Raw genomic sequence first — 12149 nt, forward strand, 5'->3', positions numbered from 1 at the left:
TGGACTCACGTGGACCGGTTTCTGGACTGGCAATATAGTCTCACCTCCCTCAGCACGCGTTACCATGAAGGAGAGCCCCAACCCGTCACGTTGAAGTCTACGCTGCAACTGAATCGTTTTGCGCCGAATCATGGCAGCCACCATTGTGAAAATAATTTCAACACAGAACAAATAATTCAAGAGAAAATATTTGCGAAGATATCATTGACTATTATTATCTAGTGTAACATTTGGTTGATTTATGTTGCTAAAAATAGTGTATTTTAGCGATTTAAATAAGAGATTTGACAGTTACATCCAGCAGGTATCCATACTTAGTATGTCCTTTGATTAATTTTTATCCTTCGCTATTTAATGACTTTTGGGGGCTTGCAATCGCCTATATTATTAATTGTGTTGTCATTTTGAAATTGTTACACTATACAATAATAGAGTTAATAATAACTTCGCAAATATTTTCTTCTGAATTATTTGCTCCGTAGATATATATATATATATATATATATATATATATATATATATATATATATATATATATTCATATATATATATATTCAAAGAAACAGATTCGTTCGTAATGTGCATGGATAAAGGACCCGTGTTTGTAACAGGAATATGTATATAAATTACACATATACGATGGGCAAAGTGATGACAGCATAGAAGCGTTTTATTTAGGCACTGATATGACCATAACCTATCACCTGAATCAACGGAGATCTGACAAATCTCTATATTTGAAATTGTTCTGCTCTCAGAAAATAATATTAAAGCGAAACAACTGATGATTTAGGTATTAAAGATTGTTGGAATATTTTATGACGATGCCTTTAGATGGAAAGAGTATAGGTTAATGAGGGAGATATTTGAGAGATTATGTTAAACTCAGTAATGCTGTAAACGATAGGAGTGAATGAATCTCTAATTTTGTTACCTATATTCATTTATTGTAGCCAGGAACTATTTTCTTCAAGTAAAATAATATCAAAAAAAGAATTCGAAATGAAGGTATGTAATATACGTTTTAATTTTATTTAACTATTTTCGGATTTACCATCATACAGAAGTAAAAATATCAATAAACGAGGGAGAAGAAAAGTTTAACTTATGCAGAAGAGAAGCGAGTGTTGAAAGTTTAAAAGAAAAATAATAATTTACTTACATCGATGAATACCCCGTTCATATTGAATTTCGCTAACTCATCTTCCATTTATGAAAAAAACAAACCAAAGTAAAACGATTATTTTCTAGAAAATTAACATAGAGCATGATAAATACCTGTATTATTGAATTTCATAAAATAGATTTTTAGAATTATTATGCATACAAGGTCCAGTTTCAAATAGAACAGAGGTATGCATGCTGATCGTCACTATACGTGTAACATGTTAAAACTTATTCAGTTATAAAGTATATTCTTAATGTATTAAGCTTTGCTGAAAATGTTTTAGTCACGATGTTATTTAAAAGCAAATCTGAATACTGATAAAAAGAAGATATTGTTTCATCAGAAACGTAGAAAATATTTCTTTGATCTTGTTTATACCAAGCCCAACATAACAATGAACATATTTGTCTTAGTAAAAAGATAAATGGTGAAATTGAGCTCTGAAAGTAGAAAGTGTAGGTTTTCTCTTCGGATGGTACATTGTGCAAATCTTATCTCGAAGAATTACTAGGGATCTTGGTATTCTTGACGCTGAAGATCACGTTGTCACTTGTTATTAGAATATATCATTACAAATTTCTACGAAAACCCCAGCAAACTGGTTAGCCTATGCATCAACGATTTGTCCTTTGGTGCATCATCACAAACATACTATTCTTTTCTTACAAGAACAGAGACGTGTGACGAGAAGCATGACGGTTTCATAAAGTGCAGCACTTGTTACTAACTATGGCTTAAAAACATCATTGCTATATGTTTTGAGGGTTCAAAATGATTCAATGTCTCGAATCTGCTATGTTGTACTTGCTTATATTACGATGTGTTATTATATAACACTAGAGATGTTGTAACAATATTCTAAATCTGTGAAAACTTTGCACAGGATGTTCTCAGGATTCGATGTGAGCACTGACTGAAAAATTGATTGGAAAAGTCAGATGATTATTGATTTAGAGAAGAAATTAAAATTAAACATATCTATGGAAATTAACTGGGAATATAGGGAGGAAATAATTTACTATTACATTAATTCGTCCACAATTTATAGCAAATGAGAGAACTGTACATATTAATAATTTGTGCTGTAAAACTGTTCAGGAGGTTATCTGGTGCAATCTTTGACGCATTCAGATTTCACATGTCACTGAGGTCAACTTTGTCTTTTATCATTTTCGGGTTGGGAAAAATAAAGTACTAGTCCCATCAATGTAGTTCACTTGCTCTCCTCCCCTCAAAATTGCGTAGTTGGTTGCGCAAGAGAAAATATCGTGAGTTTCTTTATTTTACATTATTCAATTTTTAACTTTCATTTTTTCATTAGAGCTAACGTTTCTTTTCGTCAAAATCTGTTCGGTAGAATTAGTATTCTATACGTACATGTGTCGAGTCAATTACCAATATCTATATATTGCCAGTCTGTACAACTTTGAAAAGTTAATGTTTCTTTACCGAAATGCGTATTAACAGTTACATGAATGTACATGTGTCAAAATATTTATAAGGTCCTGATAATAGTGAATGTTTCAGATGACATTGATATATTAATAAAAATTGCACTTATGCATTTCTATCGAATACTAATATATTTTACTTACAATAAAAGTATGTACTAAAAGTTAATGAAAATTTTCCACGTTAAAATAATAGTAAAAATACAATTGACAGTAATGAGACTGTGATTACTATATCTCATACCGGTGAACAGAGGAAAGGGGTTCTGTTCATGCATTATGTTAAGAATTGTTTACATAATGGGTTCATAGAACAATTCCAGAGTAATGTAAGTGAAATAAAATGACTAAATAATTAGTAAATTAGTGTACATATATATATACATACATACATGAATATATATAAATATATATATATGTATATATATATATATATATATATATGCAGAGAAGGAGAAAACTAGCGAGGGACAGAAAGCAGAATAGGGTTGGGGCGTGTTAATGTGTAATATTTATTTACATATAGTGCATTTTTCGGTGATGGAAAATAACTATAAGTGGTATGTGAACAATTTCATTATAGGTACGTCCCTGTCATTGACTTTACTGAAAATAAATATAACTCAAATATGTCGTCCTTAACATTATTTGATTTCATATATACATACATATATATATCATACATACATCATACATACATACATACATATATATATATATATATATATATATATATATATATATATATATATATATACATATATATATGTGTGTGGTGTGTTGTGTGTATGCTGAGGCGAAATGGCCCAGTGGTTAGGGCAGCGGACTCGCGGTCGTAGAATCGCGGTAGGGGGAGGGGGTTGGCGATCCCTGCTGACCTGCTCGCTTAGCCAGCGGAGTGGCGTCATTTGAAAGCGTTCTCACTGCTCATGATTTGGGTCACAAAAAATTTAATGAAATTTAGGAAGGTGACTGTGGAGATAGTGCAGCTTTATACTCATATTTGCTCCCAAATTTTGAATGTTCCCCAGCAAGTTGTCAACTATTTTGGCATATGTGGCTGCTTTCTTGTTGCGCGGAATGCCATTAACAACTATTAAAATGAATTTCATACTGTTGTTTCAATGCAAGTTATAGAGATTGCAAAGTTCATATCTTCGATCATTTTTCTGATTTGAGATCTATCAAATACTCTAGGTTTATCATTTTCTTGATCAGACTGGGAAATGTGTTGCAGATACAATGAAAGTGTGGTCTATCGTTATCCAGAGCTTTAACAAACTGCTTCAAAATGCCAAGTATGAAACGGAATGGAGATAGGGTGATTTTACTCGGTTGAACTAAAGGCTCTTTAAACACATTAATTGACCCTGGAACTAATGTTTGTTACGGCCATTTTTTCGTCACCCAATGTTTTTCCTCTGGCTTTGCTGCCCAACATATGTAAGTTTCGTATAAAATTTTATATGCAAACAATGTATGTACGTATTTTTGAAAAATACATATATACAGATAAACAAACAGACAGACAGGTGGGCAGATAGGCAGGCAATCAGGCAGGTAATCAGGCAGGCTGACAGACAGACTGACAGATGGATAGATAGATAGATAGATAGATAGATAGATAGATAGATAGATAGATAGATAGATAAATAGATAGATAGATAGACAGATATATATATATATATAGATAAATAGGTAGAGAGATAGATAGATAGATAGATAGATAGATACATACATACATACATACATACATACATACATACATACATACATACATACACATACATACATACTTAGAGGATACAAGAATTGGAAATAAAACTGAAATTCCTTCGCTTTGTATTCAAGTGGAAAAAGCACTGTAAATATCTGTGTTAGTTAATTCCTACGAATTTATGCTGTAATTTACATAAGCCGATTGAAACGAAGATTTCATGCTTCAAATAATATTATAGTTTAAGGCGTTTATCTTTATCAGTAAACAGCACCAGTTTTGTATGTGTTTAACTCAGAAACTATAACGAGAAAGGTGTCAATGAATACTGCCATGCATTTATTATTTACTTTGTATATATTTATAACTTACCCTCTTTTAAGCAAAGTTCAATTCATGTATGTTCACTTTTGATTAATCACATCCTTGAAATTATATAGAAAATGGATGTCTAGTTTAAACAATACAAATATTAGATCCATACATTCACGGGAAATTAATTATATTTATGAAATATAAACTATATAAGATTATGATGAAACAGGGTATTAAGGCATATCGATGGTTGATTTTTCTATTGATTTCAATAAGAATTGATCACGTCTTCAGTCGCAATTACATTTCCGGCTTACCTGAAACTGATGCTCCAAAATTGATACTCTTGATGAATTATCAGTTTCCTTTATTCTAGAGAATTCTTCTGGAATGTTACTGACATCGATGTCGTAATCTCCGGTGAGAATGTTCTCGACTAAAACATCATATATAAACTCCAACTGTATCTAAGAAAAAGAAAAAGAGACGGATCAGTTTAAAATTGCACGAACACTGTTGTCAGTAAACAATGGATTTTGATATAGATATCATTCATTATGTTTCGTAGTCACAAGTTTGGTAAAGAGAAGAGAACTCCTTTGTTTCATGCAAATATTCTTTTGAAGGATGAAGTGATTAGGTGAGATCAATACAATTATTAGTTTGAACTGATATAAATCGTATTTAGACGTTACAAATTGAGGTTTGAATGAGAATGTAAGAAACGGTGTGGATTTGACGTTTTCCAACAATATATGTATCTGAAGATAGAGAAGGTCTTAAAAGTATTAAATAATGCCAGTATTTATATACTACATAACGCGAATATCTTGTTAGAATACCGTGTTACTGTAGTATTTGCTCTGAAAGGTCATTCCATGCAGACACACGGTGCTAAAAGCACAGACATATCGTTAGTAATCGTGATCTAGTAGCATGTGTGGCGGGTCCTTTTTCAGCAGCAGGCGCATGGCCATTACATGCCAGTCAATACATCAACGTTTGATATTAATACTGCTTCTGATTTAATGGTTTCTTTTTTCAAGTGTCAGCCGGCTAACTGAAATCTTAGTGACTTAGCAGTTACTATTTTTCGACATATATTGTTGGTAATGAGATTTGGCTGGTACACACTAAGCAGATCTCCTACTACTGAAATTATGTGATCTAGAATTTCCACGACTTATTCTTATCCATTGTCCTCTGCTAGCATTTCCACTACTACTTATCAATTGCACTGTGCTTTTAGCTCTGTACATATATTACAGGCTCTCTCTGAAGGTGAATATCGCAGTAATGTTGTTCTAACAATACATCCTCCTTATTTAGAATATAAAGATTATCATTCGGTATAAATACTGCTTCCGTGGCTAGAAGTTATTTATTAACACACACGCGCGCTCTTATTCTCTAGAGAGGATTATATGCAAAACAACAACCTTCAACAAACACTCAGTGTTCATGCATGACTTAATATAAAAACTAAAGTTGAAATATTTTACCGAGGCGCAATGTCTTTCCAATCCCATGGTCACCAGGCACATAATTTGTTGAGGAATTTAGTAGAATTCAAAAATATGTGTAAGTAGCTTGCTTACCAACTACATAGTGTCGGTTTCAGTCCCACTGCGTTGCATCTTCGGCAAGTGTCTTTTACTATACCTTCGTACCCAATGCCTTGTGAGTGGATTTGGTAGATGGAAACTTAAAGAACTGTCATATATGTGTGTGTGTGTGTGTGTGTGTGTGTGTGTGTGCGCGCGCGTGTGTGTACGAATGAGAACCCAGGTTCGAAATTTCACCAAGACACCTGATGAATGTTGCAGGGTATATCAGCCGAAACGTTGCGTTAACAACAAAGAAGATGACGACAAATATCCGTCAAATGTAAATAATGTACAAAATTCCTCATCTCTTAAATACAGAACTGAAAATTATCGTATTTTATGAGAGATAAATTTGTTTCAGGGATTATATGTGTCTTGATGGTAACTGTCTCAACTCAAAACAAACTATGGAATTGTAGCAATAGTTATGTTCTATACTCTCATAACAGCTATAACTGAAGAACGACTCACTCACAAATACTTCAGAATTTCTGTGCTGCTTCCTCTGTTGATTCTGACGATAAGCAACTGACTTCCAACAATAAAATTAGAGTAAACGTAATGGTATTCCACAGACACATGCACTCTTAATATAAATCCCAGTGGGTCACAACGCCACAAGACTGGAATTTTGATTGGAAAGCACAAACTAGTGAAAAAGAGAGGGAGAAAGAGAAAGAGAGAAATGTGAGGGTTAAAAAAAGATTAAATCTCAACACCAAACAGGTACTTTTGAAATAAGAGTGCAGAGGCAATTACGAATCCTGCAAGCCATTTTCCCTGGTATTGGAAATTTCTGCCAGTTCACCGCCTCTCAAGAAATAGCCAAATTATAGAAGATAACAGCAATGACCATTGCCGCTGAAAGAAGATGAAAGCAAGCCCATAAAAGGGAGAGTCCCTGAGAGTTACAAGCTATTAGACTAAGTATTTTTTCTTATTTACGTTGTCATTAACTCACCCTTTTCTGGACCATATGCATCCTCTCCTCCCGAAGCTTCGTAACACATGCCAATACATCAATAGCTTCACCACTCAACATTTCATTGAGAAGAATGTCAATGCAAATGTAAGTTCCGGTACGACCGACACCAGCACTGAAAGAAGGGTCAAGGACAATAAAATGTCTATGATTGCTTCCAACAATTTAATGAATAACAAAATAAATACATGGATTAGGCTTAGAGAACATAAACCAGTTATTTTGGTTTACTCAAGAGTAGGGAAATAGAAGAGTTGAATGTTAGTAGAAATGGGATCCTAAATTTGCAGTAATGTACCTAGCACTATATTTCGTACCATCAGCCAAAACAGTTTTAAAATAAATTTTTCTATAGGGGTGAAAACAATCATTATCAACATCACAGATTCTTCTGACTTATGACAATGTTAGTTAAAGTTTCTTGACTCACTACATCACATATACCTACATTATTATGACCTAGGAGGCAACCCTTGGTAATTTCTCTGCGATTGTTTCTATTTCTTAAACTATCTCGGTTTGTAGATTTGACCTCTTTGTTGACGTGATGTTATGAGTTAAAATGTTTTCTTTGATTAAACGTAAGTTGATTCTGAAAACTTTATAAATGTTATTGTTAAACAAAAGGTGGCATACGTAGTAACAGTTTTCAGAACACCATTTGGTTCAGTTTAGGCAAAATATTCGTGGAATCTTACACCTTAGGAATATATTTTTACTACAAAGCACAGTGAATAATAACAAAACATTTCAAACTTTTAAGATGATGTTATTAAAACACAGACAACTAAACAACCGCACATTCATAAGCATTATTTTTATTTCTCGCTTCTCAAATGAGTAGTATGAAATATAAACAACGCTACGTGGGTATATTTACAGACAGCTTCAAATTCATCTCTGCCTGTATTGATCCTCTTTCAGAAATTGGGAAAAGAGAAGCAACATATCATTCTATACAGAGTATAAATTATGCTTATTATAAATATAATTTTATCTATATAAATATATAAAATATAAATCAGGTTTAAATAATTATAGTTACAAACCTGCAATGTACGACCACAGGGTATTTTATATCCATGCTCTTAATAGCATGTATAAAGTTTAATATATATTCTGCATGTTGTGGAATGTCATGATCTGGCCATTTTCTAAAGAAGAATTGATCGATTGTCCAACTTTCATTTTCATTCTGAGAAACACCTGTCTGTAAATAAACATCAGTCTGTAAATAAAACGAAAAAATGTTTGAAAAGAATTGTGATGCGCGAATATAATGAAGCACATATAAAGCAACATAATACTGTTGTAATATACTTTTTAATGATGTTACTTTTGAGAGTTTTTTATTATTAAACACCAACCAAATCGTTTCATACCTCGATAACATTTTCAAAACGAAATAATATATTTCTGATTAAATGTAAACTTTAAACTATATTAGTGCTTGCATCAATGAGAAAAATCGGACCTACAACCTAAAACGAGGGAACATTTAAGCAATCACTCAAGCATCTAGAAAAAGCAGCTAACTCAATCAAATCAAATTGCAGAATCTATAAATAAAACATTGAGTAGCGTAGTGGTGGATATACAAAAGGCAGGGTAGTGAATGCTTGAATGTCTGTCATGATCAAAGGTTGACCTTATCCGAAGCAATGCCCTAGTCCGAAGCAATGCCAATGTAGAATAATTATGAATATATCAGAGATGCTATTATATTAATTAAAAGATAAAATCTGATTGCTGTTACCGCTATGTGTCATTGGAATGTTATAAATAAGTCTTTGAATGTGTAACTATTTATCAAATAGTCCCGTCCGAAGAAGACTTTCGGGAGAAATGACTAGTGTGTATATAATTTTGTCGACCTGTCTATCGGATATTGTTGTACATCGCTGGTCACAGTTTTGATGCTGATATTCTTCTACATTTTAAATGATACCAGCCAAACTGTCTAGGCCGCAGGCAAACGTAACTCTTCCGTAGTCTGTCACAGGGTTCATTATTTAATGCCCAGCAGAGAGAAGCAAGTGAAATTATGTTTTGTTCAAAAATACACTCAGGACCGGTCTGGGAATCAAAATCACTATAACGCGATCGTGAGTGCTCTAAGCCACTCAACCTGCACACACACACGTACCCACCGACCCACACACACAGACACACACAGACACACACACTCACACATGCTCGCACTCACACACGCACACACTCACACACATTCACATGTAAACACACAGGCATACGCGCGCACAAACACACACACAGGCACACGCACACTCACATACGCACACGATCACACACATACACATATATACATATATTTATATACACGTATACATATATGTTTGTGCGCGTGTTTGTGTGCACATACGAGTGCTAGTGTAAAATTATGTTAACTGTTTGTTAGAGAATAAAACGAAAAACAAATTAATTCTGTGATCATTGCTTTCAATTCCTTTTCTTTCATTGACCGGTTTGTCCAGAAAGTTTTAACCGTTTATTCATTTCAGTAAATCGTTGACTTCAGTCTGCGACTATCATTAAATAGTTGATTAGATTTAGCAATATTTTGGTTCATCTCATGAACAATTAAAAAAATCACAAAATTTTGAAGTTGCAGTTACTCTAGAATTTTCCTCAGTTTGTTGCTTATGTTTCCTCATACATTCACAAAGTAAGTTGCCGTTTGACAGTGGAATTTCTTTTTACTCTATAGGGTAGATTATACAATATAACAGATTCTTGTTTTTATACTTCATGGAAACATTTATTTGGAGAGAAAACCCACTTGTAATAGGTGTCATTATAGAACACTGTACAATGGAAACAAGCACAGTTTAAACACGATAAGCACGTTATTTTCTTTATTATTTTCATGTCAAAATAAATGTTGTCCACAAAGAATTATATACTATTTGAATGCTTTTGATGTGGACTTCCTTCTCATATAGTTTTAATTACAATCCGACAGTTACATATAATGTCAGTGTGTCTTAAGCACTCTTGGATTTTCATGTATTCTCAAAGTATGTTCCGGCTTTTTCTTTATTTGTTGAATGGCAGCCATCGCTCTAGCTCAATGCGCTCATGTGCCATAACTCAGGTTTTGTTTAAAATTATAATTGCAAGTCGATTAATATTTTAGCCTTATTTTGATATAAAACTTGATGGTAGTAGGTCAGATCATCGTTAAGAATAAAAAATTAAATATTTTATCATCACTTTTCATTGAGAAAATAGCATAATTTCTTTAAGGTTGTAATACCATCAGAATGAAATTTCTTACTAAATCATCGTGGTCATTGCCGATCCTGGCAAAGTATGACGAAAAAGCGCAAAGTGAAAAATGAGGACTGCGTACTGACATTTTTTTTTTCTTACAATTAAAAAATATTGATGCTATTCTCGAAACTGATAGTGAAAGGTCATACGCAAGACGAATTCATGGACTGAAATATCGATTTTGATTCACAGTTTCAAGAAACGAACAAATTAATTGTTAAGGAAACATTTCTACGAGAATTCGCACTAAATTGAGTTAAATAGAGCCTTTAGAGTCCCAAATTAACATGTAATCGTCATACTGATAATGTTGTTTATTCCCTATCGATGTGAACTGAGCGACGTATGAATTCTACCTCTCGCATATTCTTGTACAAGTTAGTTTCTTATTTCTTATAGTAATATTGATTTATTTTGTCAATAAAAATTATATTGTGCAATGAATATGTTATTCTATTAAAATCCGATGTATGTTGTTGTTTGTTCCTTGTCGAGCCATGCCTGGCTCATAAGAGCTGGTTTCCTTGTTTCATTGGCGTATATGTTCCCCAGTTGGATGACACACCGGTCCGTTACAGGTGAGCTGCTAACTGCAACAGTAAAAAGTTTGGGAAGGTTGTGGCGAATGAGTCAGCAAATGTTCGCCATTACTTTCTGCCGAAACCATGTGGAGCTTAGGTGTTTCGCTCATAAACACATATATCTGAGATTCGAATCCGGGATCTTTCGACCGCGACTCCACTACCCTAACCACTAGGCCATGTTCCTCCATTAAATCCGATGTGATATTTTTGAATTTTTTTCCTCAATTTGAATACAGTCGGATTTTTTTATCATAACGTTTACATTTTAACAGGTGTTGATATACACTTTTATATTTTGTAACGATTATCTGACCTACCACTATCGATATTTATATCAAAATAAACCTAAAACATTGCTCTACATGCATGCGTAACTATTGACAGAACTTAAGTTATAGCGCTCACGCTCATTGAACTAGATTGAGGGCTACTGGTCAGAAGTAAAAAAAAAAGAAAGAAATACGGGATAAACTTTGTATATGGGTGGAAATACCAGGGCGTTCGGGGGACTCTGATATCTTAAGTAAGTGTCAGATTTTGATTTAAAATACATAAGAACAAAGTTCACATCCCGAACGTTCAAATGATATATAATGTTTCAAAGGAAATAGGTATTTTATCATGAAAACGACGTTGCCAAATTATATCTGTGTCTCTCTCTCCTCGGATCTCTCCAACGATACTTACTAAATTTATTGTAAGGCTCCAAACTTAGAGAAGATTCAGTTTTATACCCCGTACCAATGTATCAAACTGAGCCCCCTTTAGGTCGCTACATAACTGAATTTCATGTCTCAATATACATGAAATGCTTGCGATATGCATTAGAAAGTCGTAATGGCATGTTTTAGAAACAGCAGCTAAGCCTCCTTTAAATAAAATCGTTTTTCGTCTCAAAATATTTTCATAATTTTCTTCCTAATATAAAGTCTTCTCCAAGTATCCGTTATCTCAGAATTGTATTGTTTTATGTGGATATCTAAAAATAGTAGGTTACTATAAATGAATTCTACGGTGAATTCCTGAATCAATAA

General features: G+C 33.3%; 2 protein-coding genes across 3 annotated transcripts in view; both read right to left on the reverse strand.

The window, feature by feature from the left end:
* Nucleotides 1–8472, reverse strand: part of LOC115218885 — a 28128-nt gene extending 19656 nt beyond the window's left edge. Inside the window, exons 1-5 of one of the 2 annotated variants that reach the window (XM_029788879.2) lie at nucleotides 8290–8472; nucleotides 7220–7355; nucleotides 4969–5118; nucleotides 4709–4761; nucleotides 1163–1203 (exon numbers count right to left, since the gene is read on the reverse strand). In XM_029788879.2, coding sequence (XP_029644739.1) covers nucleotides 1163–1183 — 21 coding nt within the window. In that variant the 5' untranslated portion in view covers nucleotides 1184–1203; nucleotides 4709–4761; nucleotides 4969–5118; nucleotides 7220–7355; nucleotides 8290–8472. The remainder of the gene's footprint in view (nucleotides 1–1162; nucleotides 1204–4708; nucleotides 4762–4968; nucleotides 5119–7219; nucleotides 7356–8289) is intronic. The other variant, XM_036509134.1, reaches the window with a different exon arrangement.
* The window catches only part of LOC115219452 (receptor-type tyrosine-protein phosphatase epsilon-like), a 13740-nt gene continuing 3585 nt past the window's right edge, over nucleotides 1995–12149 (reverse strand). The window contains exons 3-6 of the mRNA XM_036509408.1: nucleotides 8290–8468; nucleotides 7220–7355; nucleotides 4969–5118; nucleotides 1995–2081 (exon numbers count right to left, since the gene is read on the reverse strand). Of these exons, the coding sequence (XP_036365301.1) occupies nucleotides 1995–2081; nucleotides 4969–5118; nucleotides 7220–7355; nucleotides 8290–8468 (552 nt within the window). The remainder of the gene's footprint in view (nucleotides 2082–4968; nucleotides 5119–7219; nucleotides 7356–8289; nucleotides 8469–12149) is intronic.

Source organism: Octopus sinensis, linkage group LG14 (genome assembly GCF_006345805.1).
Source record: "Octopus sinensis linkage group LG14, ASM634580v1, whole genome shotgun sequence".
NCBI lineage: Eukaryota > Metazoa > Mollusca > Cephalopoda > Octopoda > Octopodidae > Octopus > Octopus sinensis.